The sequence below is a fragment of the Schistocerca nitens genome, chromosome 8, assembly GCF_023898315.1.
Source record: "Schistocerca nitens isolate TAMUIC-IGC-003100 chromosome 8, iqSchNite1.1, whole genome shotgun sequence".
In the NCBI taxonomy this organism is placed as follows: Eukaryota; Metazoa; Arthropoda; class Insecta; order Orthoptera; family Acrididae; genus Schistocerca; species Schistocerca nitens.
Genome location: NC_064621.1, coordinates 18,812,065 through 18,832,297, shown reverse-complemented (window position 1 = coordinate 18,832,297; position 20,233 = coordinate 18,812,065). Strand labels below are relative to the sequence as shown.

General features: G+C 41.1%; 1 protein-coding gene across 1 annotated transcript in view; it reads left to right on the top strand.

Annotated features, from left to right (window-relative positions):
• LOC126198633 (mitochondrial import inner membrane translocase subunit TIM50-C-like) overlaps positions 1-20,233 on the top strand; it is a 70,136-nt gene that overhangs the window by 2,767 nt on the left and 47,136 nt on the right. Inside the window, exons 3-4 of the mRNA XM_049935095.1 lie at positions 5,911-6,023; positions 12,173-12,292. Coding sequence (XP_049791052.1) covers positions 5,911-6,023; positions 12,173-12,292 — 233 coding nt within the window. The remainder of the gene's footprint in view (positions 1-5,910; positions 6,024-12,172; positions 12,293-20,233) is intronic.

The following is a 20,233-nucleotide window of genomic DNA, read 5'->3' as shown; positions in this document are numbered from 1 at the left end:
GACTTCCACAAGGTGTTCGATACAGTTCCCCACAGTCGTTTAATGAACAGAGTAAGAGCATATGGAATATCAGACCAATTGTGTTATTGGATTGAGGAGTTCCTAGATAAAAGAACGCGGCATGTCATTCTCAATGGAGAGAAGTCTTCGAAGTAAGAGTGATATCAGGTGTGCCGCAGGGGAGTGTCATAGGACCGTTGCTATTCACAATATACATAAATGACCTGGTGGATGACATCGGAAGTTCACTGAGGCTTTTTGTAGATGATGCTGTGGTGTATCGAGAGGTTGTAACAATGGAAAATTGTACTGAAATGCAGGAGGATCTGCAGTGAATTGACGCATGGTGCAGGGAATGGCAATTCAATCTCAGTGTAGACAAGTGTTATGTGCTGCGAATACATAGAAAGATAGATCCCTTATCATTTAGCTACAAAATAGAAGCCAGCAACTGGAAGCAGTTAATTCCATAAATTATCTGGGAGTACGCATTAGGAGTGATTTAAAATGGAATGATCATATAAAGTTGATCGTCGGTAAAGCAGATGCCAGACTGAGATTCGTTGGAAGAATCCTAAGGAAACTCAATCCGAAAACAAAGGAAGTAGGTTACAATACGCTTGTTTGCCCACTGCTTGAATACTGCTCAGCAGTGTGGGATCCGTACCAGATAGGGTTGATAGAAGAGATAGAGAAGATCCAACGGAGAGCAGTGCGCTTCGTTACAGGATCATTTAGCAATCGCGAAAGCGTTATGGAGATTATAGATAAATTACAGTGGAAGATTCTGCAGGAGAAACGATCAGTAGCTCGGTACGGGCTTTTGTTAAAGTGTTGAGAACATACCTTCACCGAAGAGTGAAGCAGTATATTGCTCCCTCCTACGTATATCTCGCGAAGAGACCATGAGTATAAAATCAGAGAGATTAGAGCCCACGCAGAGGCATACCAACAATCCTTCTTCCCATGAGAAAAACGAGACTGGAATAGAAGGGAGAACTGATAGAGGTTCTCAGGGTACCCTCCGCCACACACCGTCAGGTGGCTTGCATGGTATGGATGTAGATGTTGATGTAGATAGCTAGTGACCTCTGTTGGACCAGTGGTCACCCCTGTTTGGTATGTCGATGACTTTTGCATTTTGTGTATCTGTCGGTCTGTAGCCTTGGCTAAATATCAGCTCCTAGGAGCTTCCTGAAGGGTCACTGTTTGGACTCTTTCGTATGGATTCCAATTCTCTCCCATGAAAATGCAAGTCTTGTATGTGTCATATCGCTGTTCATTCTGTCTTCGAACTGTACGTGGGCACCCGGCACTTGGACATTGTCAGATAGTATTGCTGTTTACATGATTTCCTTGCTCTTTTATTATTCATAGAAATAGAAGACAATCTAGGTTGGTGCCATTCTGCAATATGATGGATGTGCAGTGATGACAGGGAGAAACTGCTGTAGGCCTATAGATCAGGTTGGGGCGAGTTTTGTGCACTGCACTTACACGCACACCTTAAGCCACAACACATGGCCATATGGACATTATCGTCTCTGCATGATGCTAAACCATTTCTCATGCCATGTTTCTGTTGTTCCTTTCTGTCAGCATTGTTACTAAAATAGCACTGATCACTGTCGCCATATTCTGAAACAAAGCAATATTTCAAAACATTTCCAATTCCACAAACAAAAATTACTCTTAAAAAAAAAAAAGTTTATTTAAAACGAAAAATTCCACCACAGCTGCTATGGGTAATTGATATTTCGGTTTTTTGTTTGGTTAGTAGTAAAAAGTAAAGAATGCCTGTTGTAACAGAGACCAAACAAATACTGAAAAATACTGATTATTCAGAAGTAGTAAAACACCGGTATCAGTTTTAACTGGTCGGTTTTTCCCAACCCTAGTATCAGGGTAGTACCATCATTTACACTGTTGACTCTGAAACCTGATATAAGATGGGATATGTTTTTACATCTCTTGCTGGTTGATAACAACACTCATTGGTGGAATATGTAGTGCTTTTATGGCAGAGCTGATAGCCATTAATAGAGCTCATTGTTTTCGTAAATAGACTATCTTCAATTGCATTTTATTTTGCAGTGACCCAATGAGCAGTCTCCTGGCTATCGATCAGTGTTACTTTTGTCACCCTGTAATATCTGCTGTTCACAGTCTTGTATCTGACCTTAGTTGTACTACCTGATGAGTTGTCCTGCTATGGTTCGCAAACCATGCGGTTATTCCTTGTAATGAACTGACTGGCCATTTGGCTAGAGGAACAGTTACTTGTTAACATTCAGTTTGATGACGCCAGATTTGGATTTGGTCCAAATAAGAGCTTTACTCAACAGGAAATGGGACATCATCTGGTGGGCTAAGAAACTCTATGCTATCAAGGAGACTACCACTGCAGGATGATCCTCTTTCTGTTTCTCCAGATAGGAATCCACCTTCATATGCCACCTTTGCATTGGCCATACCAGATTAACCCATATTTATATCTTTTGTAATCCGCATTTTGATTGTGGAGCTTTAGAGGCATTAGTCACTTCCAGTGGGAATGCCCCTTCTGCCCCTCCACACTAAGTTTGGTTTTCCAGATTCTTTCTCTACTGTTGGCAGATGATGTATGGCATTTCCTCTGAGAAAGTGGTTTTCATTCTCAACTGTAATCTTTTAAATTGTTTTTGAGGTCAAGAGAGGGTGGTTTGGGGCTTTGGTGCATCCCACCACTTGCTGGGCTCAGGGCCGCTCGTCCCTACTTTCTCTGCCAGCTGCCCTGGTGATTCCTCTTTTATTTTGTGGTACTCTTGAGGACAATATTATGGAAATGGAAGAGGATGTAGATGAAGATGAAATGGGAGATAAGATACTGCGTGAAGAGTTTGACAGAGCACTGAAAGACCTGAGTCGAAACAAGGCCCCGGGACTAGACAACATTCCATTAGAACTACTGACGGCCTTGGGAGAGCCAGTCATGACAAAACTCTACCACTGGTGAGCAAGATGTATGAGACAGGCGAAATACCCTCAGACTTCAAGAAGAATATAATAATTCCAATTCCAAAGAAAGCAGGTGTTGACAGATGTGAAAATTACCGAACTATCAGTTTAATAAGTCACAGCTGCAAAATACTAATGCGAATTCTTTACAGACGAATGGAAAAACTGGTAGAAGCGGACTTCGGGGAAGATCAGTTTGGATTCCGTAGAAATGTTGGAACACGTGAGGCAATACTAACCTTATGACTTACCTTAGAAGAAAGATTAAGAAAAGGCAAACCTACGTTTCTAGCATTTGTAGACTTAGAGAAAGCTTTTGACAACGTTAACTGGAATACTCTCTTTCAAATTCTGAAGGTGGAAGGGGTAAAATACAGGGAGCGAAAGGCTATTTACAATTTGTACAGAAACCAGATGACAGTTATAAGAGTCGAGGGGCATGAAAGGGAAGCAGTGGTTGGGAAAGGAGTGAGACAGGGTTGTAGCGTCTCCCCAATGTTATTCAATCTGTATATTGAGCAAGCAGTAAGGGAAGCAAAAAAAAATTCGGAGTAGGTATTAAAATTCATGGAGAAGAAGTAAAAACTTTGAGGTTCGCCGATGACATAGTAATTCTGTCAGAAACAGCTAAGGACTTGGAAGAGCAGTTGAACGGAATGGACAGTGTCTTGAAAGGAGGATATAAGATGAACATCAACAAAAGCAAAACGAGGATAATGGAATGTAGTCAAATTAAATCGGGTGATGCTGAGGGAATTAGATTAGGAAATGAGACACTTAAATTAGTAATGGAGTTTTGCTATTTAGGGAGTAAAATAACTGATGATGGTCGAAGTAGAGAGGATATAAAATGTATACTGGCAATGGCAAGGAAATCGTTTCTGAAGAAGAGAAATTTGTTAACGTCGAGCATAGACTTAAGTGTCAGGAAGTCGTTTCTGAAAGTATTTTTGTGGAGTGTAGCCATGTATGGAAGTGATACACGGATGATAAATAGTTTAGACAAGAAGAGAATAGAAGGTTTCCAAATGTGGTGCTACAGAAGAATGCTGAAGATTAGATGGGTAGATCACATAACTAATGAGGAGGTGTTGAATAGGATTGGGGAGAAGAGAAGCTTGTGGCACAACTTGACTAGAAGAAGGGATCGGTTGGTAGGACATGTTTTGAGGCATCAAGGGATCACAAATTTAGCATTGGAGGGCAGCGTGGAGGGTAAAAATGGTAGAGGGAGACCAAGAGATGAATACACTAAGCAGATTCAGAAGGATGTAGGTTGTTGCAGTAGGTACTGGGAGATGAAGAAGCTTGCACAGGATAGGGTAGCATGGAGAGCTGCATCAAACCAGTCTCAGGACTGAAGACCACAACAACAACAACTCTTAGGTTTGGTTACCCATTATTTTTTCTGCTACAATGTATTATACTTTTTAATAGGGCCCTTTCATTTTGTTCTCTTATGAAGACAAAGATTCTTTATCCTTGATACTAGCTGATGATGATAGAACAGTTGAGCAAGTTTTTACACTTTCTTTGAGAGTGCCCTCTGGATGCATCTTTAACATTTTGACCGTAATGGATTGAGGATGGGATGTTTGTGGGACGCTGTTGAGTCCTGGAGACACTCACTCGCCCCCACTGACCTAATTATTATTTCTCTCACCTTCTTTTACTATTTTTGATTATGTTTTTAGCCTTTTCACTTTTACTGTTACAAACTTCCCAGTTACAAGGCATGATTTGTTCCTGTACTGTCTTAGCCCTTTTCTTGGTTTGGTGAGAAGTGAGATGTGGGCGAGATATCTGTAGCCACAGATGAGTCCTGTGGGAGCTCTTGTCTGCTCTGTGACTGGCATACTGGCCTGACCCATACACTTTTACTTCTCTTTAAATTGTGTCCCATCTCTGGCATTGATATTGCCTTCAGTGCCTTGATTTTACCACTCCTACATACAATCACACATTGATTTGATTTCTGGCTGATATCATTAACTCCACAGGGCATATCTCTTGACTGATAAAAGACTGATGACTTCACTGTTCAATCCCACAACCCTACCAACCAACCAACCAACCAACCATCCAACCACCCAACCAATATTCATCTGGCCCTCATTTAGGTTTCCCAGTTTTCATCGATCACTTTAGTAAATGCAAGTTGGTTGCTTCAGTAAGCTGCATGCAGTTTGCTACCCATTCCCATAGCATTCTAAGACAGTGTTGCAAGTCTAATGACTGATGGAATATGGTACCATAAATTTACTTACTACCTTTTTGAATTGCACAGGAAGATAGCGTACCCTCAACACATCCTCTAGTCTGTGCAGTCCATATGGCCTCAGACTTCCCTAGTCATCTGTAATAATGACCATTCCACTGACAAGATAAGTTCTTAGCTTTCTTCTCATTTTACATCCTGCTCCCCTGCAGCAATTTGTGTCCCCCCCCCCCAACCCCCCCCCCCCCCACACACACACACCCCTCTTTATTCATATGTGCAGCATGCAACCATTGCTCCGCACACCTCAGAACATTTTTGCTTGCCGCCCTGTTCCTGTCTTTCACCACTGCATTCCCACCCACTCAATATTTCTTGCTATTACCTGCTGTATTCTTCTTTCACACTGATCACACATACTGTGTCAGACACACTTACCTCATAGAAGAGCTGTAGAATCAGGTTACTCTCCCTCCCTCCCCACCAACTTCCAGTGTGTGTGTGTGTGTGTGTGTGTGTGTGTGTGTGTGTGTGAGAGAGAGAGAGAGAGAGAGAGAGAGAGAGAAAGAGAGACAGAGTATTGTATTGTTAGTGAAGCTTGTTTGCTTCCTGTAAGTTTGTGGCTTATTCAGTGTGTTGAATAAGCATACATTTTCTGTAAGTTTTGTGTGTGATTTAAAAATTCCTTTTTTCAGGGTCACCTGAGACAGATGAGCAAGGAAATGTAGTTGAGGATGAATTTAGTAGTATGCCTCTCCCAATACAGTACCTCAGGAGGACATGGAGGCAAATGAATTATTTCAAAAAGGTAGGTATGTTATGCACACTCCATAACTTGGAACTTACAAATTTTTTGGGTGGTTTTCTTTTTCTTTTTTCCTTTTGCCTGTCAGTTTTCTATTCAGTGAGGGCCTGCTTTAGTCCTAAATTATTTTTTGTTTCAGTTTTTGTGTGTTTCAAACATTTAAGCAATTGTTACCTCACAACTGTTATTTTCTTTTTAGACACATAATTCGTGTTTTTGATAAATTGTAAGATGATAGTTTTCTAAACTATTTTTGTGTCAGAAATATTGGTTATGATATGTGTATAAATTCTGGGCACTTGATCACTAAGTCAGCTTTTGTGCATCACTATGCTACTACCATCAAGTAAGATGAAGTTACAAAGCATACTGTCCAGTTTTGTGTGCGACTTTCATTCTTTGTTATTGTAAAGTGAATGTTGTTGTTATTGTTGTTGTTGTTGTGGTCTTCAGTCCTGAGACTGGTTTGATGCAGCTCTCCATGCTACCCTATCCTGTGCAAGCTTCTTCATCTCCCAGTACCTACTGCAACCTACATCCTTCTGAATCTGCTAGGTGTATTCATCTCTTGGTCTCCCTCTATGATTTATACCCTCCACGCTGCCCTCTAATACTAAATTGGTGATCCCTTGATGCCTCAGAACATGTCCTACCAACCGATCCCTTCTTCTAGTCAAGTTGTGCCACAAGCTTCTCTTCTCCCCAATCCTATTCAACACCTCCTCATTAGTTATGTGATCAACCCATCAAATCTTCAGCAATCTTCTGTAGCACCACATTTGGAAACCTTCTATTCTCTTCTTGTCTAAACTATTTATCATCCGTGTATCACTTCCATACATGGCTACACTCCACACAAATACTTTCAGAAACGACTTCCTGACACTTAAATCTGTACTCGATGTTAACAAATTTCTCTTCTTGAGAAACGCTTTCCTCCCCATTGCCAGTCTACATTTTATATCCTCTCTACTTCAACCATCATCAGTTATTTTGCTCCCCAAATAGCAAAACTCCTTTACTACTTTAAGTGTCGCATGTCCTAACCTAATACCCTCAACATCACCCGACTGAATTTGACTACATTCCATTATCCTCGTTTTGCTTTTGTTGATGTTCATCTTATATCCTCCTTTCAAGACACTGTCCATTCCGTTCAACTGCTCTTCCAAGTCCTTTGCTGTTTGTGACAGAATTACAATGTCATCGGCGAACCTCAAAGTTTTTATTTCTTTTCCATGGATTTTAATACCTACTCCGAATTTTTCTTTTGTTTCCTTTACTGCTTGCTCAATATACAGATTGAATAACATCGGGGAGACGCTACAACCCTGTCTCACTCCCAAACCACTGCTTCCCTTTCATGCCCCTCAACTCGTATAACTGCCATTTGGTTTCTATACAAATTGTAAATAGCCTTTTGCTCCCTATATTTTACCCCTGCCACCTTCAGAATTTGAAAGAGAGTATTCCATTGTCAAAAGCTTTCTCTAAGTCCTAAATGCTAGAAACGTAGGTTTGCCTTTCCTTAATCTAGCTTCTAAGATAAGCCGTAGGGTCAGTATTGCCTCACGTGTTCCAATATTTCTACGGAATCCAAACTGATCTTCCCCAAGGTCGGCTTCTACTAGTTTTTCCATTCGTCTGTAAAGAATTCGTGTTAGTATTTTGCAGCCGTGACTTATTAAACTGATAATTCGGTGATTTTCACATCTGTCAACACCTGCTTTCTTTGGGATTGGAATTATTACATTCTTCTTGAAGTCTGAGGGTATTTCACCTGTCTCATACATCTTGCTCTCCAGATGGTAGAGTTTTGTCAGTACTGGGTCTCCCAAGGCCATCAGTAGTTCTAATGGAATGTTGTCTACTCCCGGCTCCTTGTTTCGACTTAGGTCTTTCAGTGCTCTGTCAAACTCTTCACGCAGTATCATATCTCCCATTTCATCTTCATCTACATCCTATTTCATTTCCATAATATTGTCCTCAAGTACATCGCTCTTGTATAGACCCTCTATATACTCCTTCCACCTTTCTGCTTTCCCTTTTTTGCTTAGAACTGGGTTTCCATCTGAGCTCTTGATATTCATACAAGTGGTTCTCTTTTCTCTAAAGGTCTCTTTAATTTTCCTGTAGACAATATCTATCTTACCCCTAGTGAGATAAGCCTCTACATCCTTACATTTATCCTCTAGCCATCCCTGCTTAGCCATTTTGTACTTCCTGTCGATCTCATTTTTGAGACGTTTGTATTCCTGTTTGCCTGCTTCATTTACTGCATTTTTATATTTTCTCCTTTCATCAATTAAATTCAATATTTCTTCTGTTACCCAAGGACTTCCTCCTTTCATCAATTAAATTCAATATTTCTTCTGTTACCCAAGGACTTCTACTGGCCCGCATCTTTTTACCTACTTGATCCTCAGCTGCCTTCACTACTTCATCCCTCAAAGCTACCCATTCTTCTTCTACTGTATTTCTTTCCCCCATTCCCGCCATTTGTTCCCTTACACTCTCCCTGAAACTCTGTACAACCTCTGGTTCTTTTAGTTTATCCAGGTCCCATCTCCTTAAATTCCCACCTTTTTGCAGTTTCTTCAGTTTCAATCTACAGTTCGTAACCAATAGATTGTGGTCAGAGTCCACATCTGCCCCTGGAAATGTCTTACAGTTTAAGACCTGGTTCCTAAATCTCTGTCTTACCATTATATAATCTATCTGAAATCTGCCAGTATCTCCAGGCTTCTTCCATGTATACAACCTTCTTTTATGATTCTTGAACCAAGTGTTAGCAATGATTAAGTTGTGCTCTGTGCAAAATTCTACCAGGCGGCTTCCTCTTTCATTTCTTACCCCCAATCCATATTCACCTACTACGTTTCCTTATCTCCCTTTTCCTACTACCGAATTCCAGTCACCCATGACTATTAAATTTTCGTCTCCCTTCACTATCTGAATAATTTCTTTGATTTCGTCATACATTTCTTCAATTTCTTCGTCATCTGCAGAGCTAGTTGGCATATAAACTTGTACTACTGTAGTAGGCGTGGGCTTCGTGTCTATCTTGGCCACAATAATTCGTTCACTATGCTGTTTGTAGTACCTTACCCGCATTCCTATTTTTTTATTCATTATTAAACCTACTCCTGCATTACCCCTATTTGACTTTGTATTTATAACCCTGTTTTCGCCTGACCAGACGTCTTGTTCCTCCTGCCACCGAACTTCACTAATTCCCACTATATCTAACTTTAACCTAACCATTTCCCTTTTTAAATTTTCTAAACTTACTTGCCCGATTAAGGGATCTGACATTCCACGCACCGATCCATAGAACGCGTTTTCTTTCTCCTGATGACGTCCTCTTGAGTAGTCCCCACCCGGAGATCTGAGTGGAGGACAATTTTACCTCCGGAATATTTTACCCAAGAGGACGCCATCATCATTAACCATACAGTAAAGCTGCATGCCCTCGGGAAAAATTACGGCTGTAGTTTCCCCTTGCTTTCAACCGTTCGCAGTACCAGCACAACATGGCTGTTTTGGTTTGTGTTACAAGGCCAGATCAGTCAATCATCCAGATTGTTGCCCCTGCAACTACTGAAAAGGCTGCTGCACCTCTTAAGGAACTATGCGTTTGTCTGGCCTCTCAACAGATACCCCTCCGTAGTGGTTGCACCTACGGTACGCCTATCTGTATCGCCTCCCCACCAACGGCAAGGTCCATGGTTCATGGGGGGAATGATGAAATGAATGATGAAATGCATGATGAAATGCAAACAGCACAGTGAGTTATGCAATGACATAGCAGTAGTATGCATGTTAATCACTAGTCTTACATCAGATCTGTTGAATGTTTTTGTTTCGTGTAAAGCATTCACAGTACCTGTAATGAGAAGGTCTCCATTCAAACTTTGTAAAGAGTTTTTCACTTCCCAGAATTAGAAAATGGTGATTGTTATTGGTGCATTATCAATTTGGTGTTAACATTTTGGTAAGACTGCAGTGGCATTCCTCCATCCCCCCTGCTGCCTGTTCCTCCCACATATTACTTCAATAGTAGTGCATCTGTTTAGGCAGCTGTCTAGACCTGAGTTTTGTAGCATCTCCACAGGAAAGCAACAGCTGTGAAGGTATTGCCTGCAGCAGGCACATTCAGCAGCCACACAATGTTTTGTTTTTTTTTTTTTTTTTTGCATAAAGAAAATGAAAGTACAATATATTGCCAAAAAAAACAAAACCTTTCCCTTTCCACTGGCACACAAGCTGTCTTTCAGAACCAGGGAATGTGCCATCCAGAAAAAAAGACAATAGGAAAAGTAGAAAAATTTATACCAAGAACAGGATTCAAACATGGGGCTCCAGCTCACAAGGCAGATGCACTAATCACTGTGCCATCCTGGCACATTGGCTTTGCACAACTGCACGGGCTATGCTGGCATGCCTCCCTTCTCAATCCAGAATCCAATTCACAACTTAGATTGAAGAGGGAAGCATGCTACGGCTATCCACGCACATGTACAAATCCACTGTGCCAGGATGGTGCAATGGTTAACTGATCTGCCTAGTGAGCAGGCGACCCGGATTCCAATCCCAGCCTTGGTATAAATTTAGTGTCACTGCACTCTCACCAAAGTTGTTCTGGCCGCCCGCTATAGCTTGTAACCATCTGAAAATGTTGAGCAGATTGCGGAAGGAAATGTTACGGTATTCATACAGACCCTAGAGCCAAATGTTCAGCAGTTCTCCTAGAGAGCACAAAGTGTCACAGATGTTCATGTTCATTCCAGATTTAGACAAACATTAATTGATTAACATGGTGTGCAGAGATGAGCCCCATAACCAGCCAATATGGAAAATGAGAGTCCCTGTTATCTGTCACATGGTAGCTCGGTGCTTAAAATGAGTGAGGTGCTGCAATGTTAAGACACTGGGGAGATGATGGTCCAAATTCTGTCCAGCAATCCAGATGTAAGTTTCCCATGGTTTCTGTACATTGCTTAAGGCAAATATTGGTATAGTTTCTTCAAAAAGGACACAGCTGATTTCCTCCCCCAATCTCAGCTTGTACTCAGTTTCTGATGACTTTGTCATCAAGGAAAGGCTAAAGTATGCTATTCATTTTCTTGTGTGCTTGAAATGTCTATTCACATTCCTAGATGTCTGCCTTGTGAAGTGTTGATTACAAATGATACTAAACTGAGATTCTCACGTGTGTGTGTGTGTGTGTGTGTGTGTGTGTGTGTGTGTACGCACGCGCGCATGCACATGCATGTGTGCTTGCGTACATGCACTCACACTATACGTTGAGTGTAGGAATTCAAATTTGACATTGGTTTAAATATATGATCTTAATGACACACAAGCAAGATGTTTTAGACTCTCTCGTCATCTTTCATATACATAAAAAGGTGGAGAAGCGGAATCTAGAGGGAGGAAATGATTGTAATGAATGTACTGGACACTCAGTTAACATATATGACAAAATGTGTGGTCTCTCTCTACCAGTTATGGCTAGGGTGATGAGGGAAAGACTGTTTGTGCTCATAGTATTTTTGCATTTCTTTCCTAACAGTGGATGGAAATCCAGCCATCCTAGGCAGCCTTTAAGTAAGGCACTGCTTCATAACATAAAATTTTCTACTTAAACAAGATTATCAGTTTGTGATTTTTGGAACCTGGTTTCTATTTTAAGTGAAGAATAAATAAATACGATGTACATTTCAAAGCTTCATTGTCTCTGACCTCATTCCTCTGTTAATAAACAGAATGGGCCAAGAGACACATTTAGTGACTTACTCATTTTTTCCTGTTTTAGTTCCCAGTTAGCTTATGTTTAATTCTTGTAGTTATTATTTTTAACTCAGCTTGTTTGCCTTTTAATTCTTCAAATAGTAAAAACACCAAATTTAGACTGGATATGCAATAATCTCATATTTTAGAACTTACCACTGTTATTTCCGACACACATTTTTCCCCCGTCACTTTTATGTTTTTATTGCTCGCTGGTTCCAATTGCCAGACTAAGCACTTTCATTTTCCTGTAGATTACAGCAATTTTTGGTGGTAAGTGCAGTCATGTGGTTTCTTTTTATTATTATTCATGTATGAAACAAAAAATACATTGTGTGCTTATAAAGGTATTCTTTCAGCTGATAAGGGAGCCATCTCGAGAAAAACTTCTTCCGGATCCCCTGACATATCCCTACCAGCAACCTCCATACACGCTTGTTTTGGAAATGAAGGATGTACTAGTTCATCCTGATTGGACGGTAAGTATTACATAATTTCTCTGACATTTTTAATTCTTTTGTGGCTTACTAGTTGTGGGTCTAAGATTTTTGTTGGCTGAGGGTACCACAAAAGCTTACATGTACCCTTAGTTGCAGCACTGTGATATTAGAGTGACTGTTGTAAACACAAACTAAACCAGGAAGAGTTGTTTGGTTTATTTAATGTCAAATGTAATCACTAATATTTGAAAGTGTGTTCTCTGTTCCCTTTCCTAATTCATATTCGTATATCAAACAATGGAAAATCTTGGACTGAATACTGAATAACAACATGAGATACAGTAGACACTGCTGCTTACTGTGCCCACTTCCTGCCGCAACACACACACACACACACACACACACACACACACACACACACACACACACACGCGCGCGCGTTCATGCAAAAACAACTCCTACACTTGCCTGTTTCCCCCCCCCCCCCCCCCTCCACTGAGGCCCAACTGAAGGAAGTAACAATCTCATCTGGGGTGGATAATGGGGGATACAGAAAAGGCATTGGGCAGAGAAAGGAAAGGATACCATGTTAGGGGTGTGGGAGATGCAGTACTGCTGCTGTTGGAGTGTACAGGGTTGTGACAGAGACAGATTGTTGAGCTGTTGGTTACAGCATTGGGAGGCTCAATTGAGAGAAAAAAAAGGAGAGAGAGAAGAGAAAGGGAAAGGACTATGCAGCTGTGCTTGGGGGAGTAGAAGACATGTGTGAGATTAGAGCAGTAGCTGGGAAGAAGGTAGAAATAAGTATAGCACAGGCACTAGGGAAGGTTGAAACCAGGACCATAATGAGAATGAAGGATGTGTTGCAGGGAGAGTTTCCATTTGCCCAATTGAGAAAAATTATTGTTGGTGTCAAGAATTTAAAGGGCAGAGTTGTGAAGCAGTCGTTGAAGTCTAGCACGCTGTTGCGCGGCATGCTTACCAACTGCATGGTCCAGTGGTCTCTGGGATGCATTTTGGTGGTGGCCATTCATCTGGACAGACAGCTTGTTAGTGGTCATGCCCACGTGGAATTCCACATAGTGGTTGCAGCTAAGTTGGTAGACAGCATGACTATATTCAACTGTGGTCCTGCCTTTCATGGGATAGGAAATGACTGTGACAAGATGAGAGTAGGTGGTAATGGGAGAATGTATGAGACAGGTCTTAAAGCTAGGTCTGCTACAGGGGTAAAAGCCATGCAGCAATGGCAACAGAGTAGAATGAGGTTGGACAGTGGTATTGCATAGGCTGGGTGGGTAGTAGAATGGTAATGTAGGAGGATAGTTGGGTTGATATTTCTGATTTCTAGGCATGACAAAAGGTAGTTGAAGCCCTGGTAGAGAAACTGATTCAGTTTCTACAATCCTGGGTCAGATTGAGTCATGAAGGGCCAAACAGTTGCGCCCCCCCCCCCCCCTTTACCTATGGACTAACCGCAAAGGAGTGCACTCTTCATGGCTCAGTGTCAACCAGGACAGGAGCAACTGAATCACGTTCAGCTCTTCTGTACAGCCAATAACTACCACACTTGAGGTCGCTACTCACCCGTGTTGGGACTCAGTCCATGGAGACAACAGTGGTCTTGTGTGTGTGAGTGTAAATGGCTACAGAAAACTACTATTTTTGTGACAATGTGAAATTTGCAGGGTTTAGGCACAAAGAAAAGATAAAATAAGATAAATGTGTGTGTGTTCTTTGTGAAAGGTGAAGCAGAAGGGAATAAAAAATATAGCAGATTAGTCATTTTTACAGTGGCAGTAATAAGGAGGAAATGCTGGCCGTCCATAAGGAGTGTAGAGGAGATATCATGTACAGGGAGGAAATTAATGTGAGAATTATGACTGTGAAAATCTCAAGATATGTCCATGGAATTATCTTTGTTGGAGCTTATGCACATACAGATGATACTGACAGTAAAGCCAAAGGTACGTTTCATGAAAAAAGGGTGCTAGAAAGCATAAGCACCTACAAAGTAAAAATTTTAATGGAAAAAGTAGGAGTGGTTACCAATAGGGAGTAGTGGAAGATTTGGAGATGACACAGTAAATGACAATGGAGAAAGATTAGTTGACACATGTGAGACATTGTCCTTGAAGATTTAAAATGGTTTCTTTCCTCACCAAGAGATCCATATGTATCCATGGGAGGATCCTTCCATAAATATCAGGTGAATAATAGACTATATTCTTCTTCATCACTGCACTGCACTATATTTTTCATCATCACTGCACTGCACTGAACAGATATTTGAATGTTGTGCATGGACAGTTGAATTTAATGAAACTAAACTTCTAATTGTTGTTGTTTATAGGTCCACTAACTCTGACTTCAGAGCATTTCTCTTTGAGCTAGAGAGGGTTCTTGGTTCACTGTATAGGAAGTACCAGAAATTAGTTATATGTGGTGACTTCAGTATTAATTTCGTATATGATTGTGCGAGAAAAAGCAGGTTGGTAGATCTCCTAAACTTACATGATCTGACTGTGTCTTTTCCAACTAGAGTGCAGGGGAACAGTAGCATAGGCATAGACAAAAGTTTTATTCACTCTTCATTACTAGATGTCCATTCTGTTAGTAAAGGGGCTAATGGCCTTTCTACATCTACATGGATACTCTGTAAATCGCATTTAAGTGCCTGGCAGAGGGAGGGTTCATCGAACCACCTTCACAATTCTCTATTATTCCAATCTCGTATAGTGCGCGGAAAGATTGAACACCTATATCTTTCCTTTCGAGCTCTGATTTCCCTTATTTTATTGTGGTGATCGTTCCTCCCTATGTAGGTCGATGTCAACAGTATAGTTTCGCATTCGGAGGAGAAAGTTGGTGACTGGAATTTTGTGTGAAGATTCCGTCGCAACGAAAAACGCCTTTGTTTTAATGATGTCCAGCCCAAATCCTGTATCATTTCTGTGACACTCTCTCCCATATTTCGTGATAATACAAAACATGCTACCTTTCTTTGAACTTTTTCGATGTACTCTGTCAGTCCTATCTGGTAAGGATCCCACACTGCGCAGCAGTATTCTAAAAGAGGACAGACATGCGTAGCATATGCAGTCTCCTTAGTAGGTCTGTTACATTTTCTAAGTGCCCTGCCAATAAAATGCAGTCTTTCATTAGCCTTCCCCACAACAATTTCTGTGTGTTCCTTCCAATTTAAGTTGTTCGTAATCGTAATACTTAGGTATTTAGTTGAATTTACACTTTTAGATTAGACTGATTTATCGTGTAACTGAAGTTTAATGAGTTCCTTTTAGCACTCATGTGGATGACCACACACTTTTCGTTATTTGGGGTCAACTGCCACTTTTCACACCATTCAGATATCTTTCCTAAATCGTTTTGCAGTTTGTTTTGATCTTCTGATGACTTTATTAGTCGATAAACTACAGCGTCATCTGCAAACAACCGAAGACTGCTGCTTAGATTGTCTCCCAAATCGTTTATATAGATAAGGAACAGCAAAGGGCCTCTAACACTACCTTGGGGAACGCCAGAAATCACTTCTGTTTTACTCGATGACTTTCCGTCAATTACTACGAACTGTGACCCCTCTGACAGGAAATCACAAATCCAGTCACATAACTGAGACGACATTCTACATCTACATCTACATTTATACTCCGGAAGCCACACAATGGTGTATGGTGGAGGGCACTTTACGTGTCACTGTCATTACCTCCCTTTCCTGTTCCAGTTGCATATGGTTCACGGGAAGAATGACTGCCGGAAAGCCTCTGTGCGTGCTCAAATCTCTCTAATTTTACATTCGTGATCTCCTCAGGAGATATAATTTGGAGGAAGCAATATATTCATTACCTCATCCAGAAATGCACCCTCTCGAAACGTGGACAGCAAGCTGCTTCCATAAGCAGGCAATTGCACTTTGAGCCGCTTGTGTGGTACAGTGTCAAAAGCCTTCCGGATATCCAGAAATACAGAATCGATTTGATATCCCTTGTCAATAGCACTCAACACTTCATGTAACTAAAGAGCTAGTTGTGTTTCACAGGAACGATGTTTTCTAAACCCATGTTGACTGTGTGTCAATAGACAGTTTTCTTTGAGGTGATTCATGATGTTCGAACACAATATATGTTCCAAAGTCCTGCTGCATATTGACGTTAACGATATGGGCCGGTAATTTAGTGGATTACTCCTACTACCTTTATTGAATATTGGTGTGACCTGTGCAACTTTACAGTCTTTGGGTACAGATCTTAAACGATTTAAGTTGCTACACTACTATGAGGATATTTACTTTGTCATTCATGTTGGCAGCTGTCCTCGAATCGAATTCTGGAATATTTACTTCATCTTATATTGTGAAGGCATTTCAGAAGGCTGTGTTTAGTAATTCTGCTTTATCAGCACTGTCTTTTATAGTATCTCTATTGCTATTGCACAGAGAAGGCATTGATTGTTTCTTGCTGCTAACATTCTTCACATAAGACCAGAATCTCTTTGGATTTTCTGCCAGGTTTCGAGGCAAAGTTTCATTGTGGAAACTGTTATAAGCATCTCGCATTTAAGTTTGCGCTAAATTTCAAGCTTCTGTAAAAGACTGCCAATCTTGGAGATTTTGTGTCTGTTTAAATTTGGCATGTTTGTTTCATTGTTTCTGCAACAGTGATCTAACCTGTTTTGTGTACCAAGGAGGATCAGCTCCATTGTTTGTTAATTTACTTGGTATAAATCTCTCAATTGATGCCGATAGTATTTCTTTGAATTGAAGCCACATCCGGTCTAGACTTTTATTATTAATTTGGAATGTGTGGAGATCGTCTCTCAGGAAGGCGTCATGTGAATTTTTATCTGCTTTTTTGAATAGGTATATTTTTCGCTTATTTTTCGAGGATTTGGGGATTACAATATCCAGTCTCGCTACGACAACCCTGTGTTTACTAATCCCTTAATCGGTTTTGATGCTCATTATTAACTCAGGATTATTTGTTGCTAAGACGTCAAGTGGGTTTTCACAACCGTTAGTATTCGCTTGGACTCATGAACTAAGTGCTCGAAATAATTTTCAGAGAATGCGTTTAGCACAATTTCAGATGATATTTTATGCGTACCTCTGGAATTGAACATGTATTTTCGCAACATATCTAGGGTAAATTAAAGTCACCACCAACTATAATCGTATGAGTCGTGTACGTGTTTGAAATCAAACTCAAGTTTTATTTGAACCTTTCAGCAACTGTATCATCTGAATTGGGAGGTCAGTAAAAGGATCCAATTATTATTTTATTTTGATTGCCAACAATGACCTCTGCCCATACTAACTCACTGGAAGTATCTACTTCAATTTTCTGACAAGTTAAACTACTTCTGACAGCAACAAACACACCACCGCCAACCGTGTTTAGCCTATCCTTTTGAAACACCGTTAGGTTTTTCGCAAAAATTTTGGCTGAGCTTTTATCCGGCTTTAGCCAGCTTTCAGTGCCTATAATGATTTGAGCATCAGTGCTTTCTATTAGCACTTGGGGCCCTGGTACTTTCCCATCACAGCTATGACAATTTACAACTGTTACACCAATGGTTCCTTTATCTATGTTCTTCCTGTGTTCCTGCACCCTTTGTGACTGACGCCCTTCTTGTGTTTTTCTGAGATCCTCTAACATAAACTGCTCAGTTCACACCACACAGCCCCTGCTACCCGTGTAGCCGCCTCCTGCGTGTAGTGGACCCTTGACCTATTCAGCGGAACCCAAAACCCAACCACTCTTTGACGCAAATTGAGGAATCTGCAGCCTACACAGTCGTAGAACCGTCTGAGCCCCTGATTCAGACCCTCCACTCAGCTCTGTACCAGAGGTCTGCAATCGGTCATGTTGACTATGCTGCAAATGGTCAGCTCTGTATCATCTTGCAAGCAAGACTGGCAGCCTTTACCACTTCTGTTAGCCGCTCAAAACCAGAGCTGATCCAAAGTGACACACATCATTGGTACTGACGTGAGCAACCACCTACAGTTGGCTGCACCATGTGCTCTTCATGGCATTCGGGAGGACTCCACCCGGTATGCATACAGAGTGCACATTGGTTTTCTTACCCTTCTTGTCAACCAAGTCCCTAAGGGGCCCCATAATGTGCGTAATGTTAAAGCTTTCAACTACCAATAATCCCACCCTCTGTGATTGCCCGGATCTTGCAGGCTGAGTGGTTTCCTCTGAAACAGGACAGGTGACAGCATCTGGCTCAGCGACAGTGTCAGCCACAGACAGACCTGGAACCTGTTTGTCAGACAAACTGGGGAGGCCTTATGTGCGGCCGCCTGGGAAGTCTTTCGCCAGCTGTTTTGCCCCGGGGCGACCTCCCACTCGACCACAGGTGAGGGATCAGCCTCAATGTGAGTAGTAACTTGGTTGGCCACCAGTGGGGACCAATCGGAGGACTCGGACGTGTTGGACATCTGTTGGATCCTCACGGCCGGCCCACAACAGTGGTGCCTGTCCACTGCAGCCTCGAGCTGTGTAACCGAAGCCATCACAGCCTGAAGCTGAGAGCGAAGTGTCACCAACTCGGCTCACATCTGCACACAACAATCGCAGTCCCTGTCCATACTAAAGACCGTGGAAAACTAAACTATGCAGATAAACGGACTATCGGCACAAGCTGCGCAACTCTTCTCTAGACCCTGACGAAAACACAGGAACTGTGTCTAGTGATACGCAGATATTAAAAAACCTAACTACCGAAGCACTCAGGTGAAACTAAATAATTTGCCCCTGGTTAGGGAATTGTAATATGTCACAAAATTGGCTTACTTTCTGATGCAAATGAAAGCACGAGAACTGTGGCTATTAGATATTAAATTTACACACAGAAACTCAAGAATATAAACTATTAAAGCACACAGATGATATAATAAAATTTGCTCCTGGTTAGGAACTCATAAATGTCACAAAAGCAGTTACTTCCCTGTTGCTGCATCTGTCTCGTTCGCCTACTACTGCCTGACTTTCAGACCATGATGCACAAATTGTGACATTAAAAGGCTTCTGTACTCAAGCAAATGTCACATATAATTGCAAACTATGTAAGAAAGCTAATGCAGTGGCAATAGACAGTTTTGTAAACCTCGTTAAGGAACAAGAGTGGCAGGATGTTTGTAGTGCCAATAACATAGATGACAAATATAATGCTTTCCTTAACACATTTTCTCATGCTCTTTGAGAGTTGCTTTCCATTAGAACATTCTAAATGGGGTACGAGCAGTAAAAGGCAGACTGGGTGGCTGACTTGTGGGATAAGGACATCATGCAGAACATAGCAGGAATTATATCGAAATGTTAGAAGTAGTCACAATCAAGCTACAGTAGCCCATTAGAAACAGTACTGTAAGGTGTTTAAAATGTTATGAGGAAGGCAAAGAGTATGTGGTATACAAATAGACTAGCTAATTCACATGGTCAGTTGTGAAGGAAGTGTCTGGTCAGCAGCACAAGGTTGTCAATACAAAGTCAGTTTGTAGTAAAAATACTTCTGTTACTGATAAATCCGATATATGTACAGTATTTAACAATCATTTTGTGAGCGTTACTGGTGGATTAAATAAAAATTTAGTTTCTACAGGAAATCGTATAACTCTCTTGGCAAATGAACTTCCGAGATTGATGTCTGAAATACTCCTGTGTGATACAGATAAGGGAAGATTGAGTCAATAATTAAATCACCGAAGGCTAAGGACTCTCATGGATATGACTGAGTGCCTAGCAGAATATTAAACTACTGTGCTGTGCATGTTAACCCTGTATTTAGCCATATTTGTAATTTTTCCTTTAGGAATGGTTGGTTTCCTGAACAATTAAAGCACTCAGTAGTAAAGCCGCTTTATAAAAAGGGAGAAATGGACAATGTAGACAATTTTAGACCTATTTCTATGCCATCAGTGCTTGCTAAAGTTATTGAAAAAGGCTGTTTATGTAA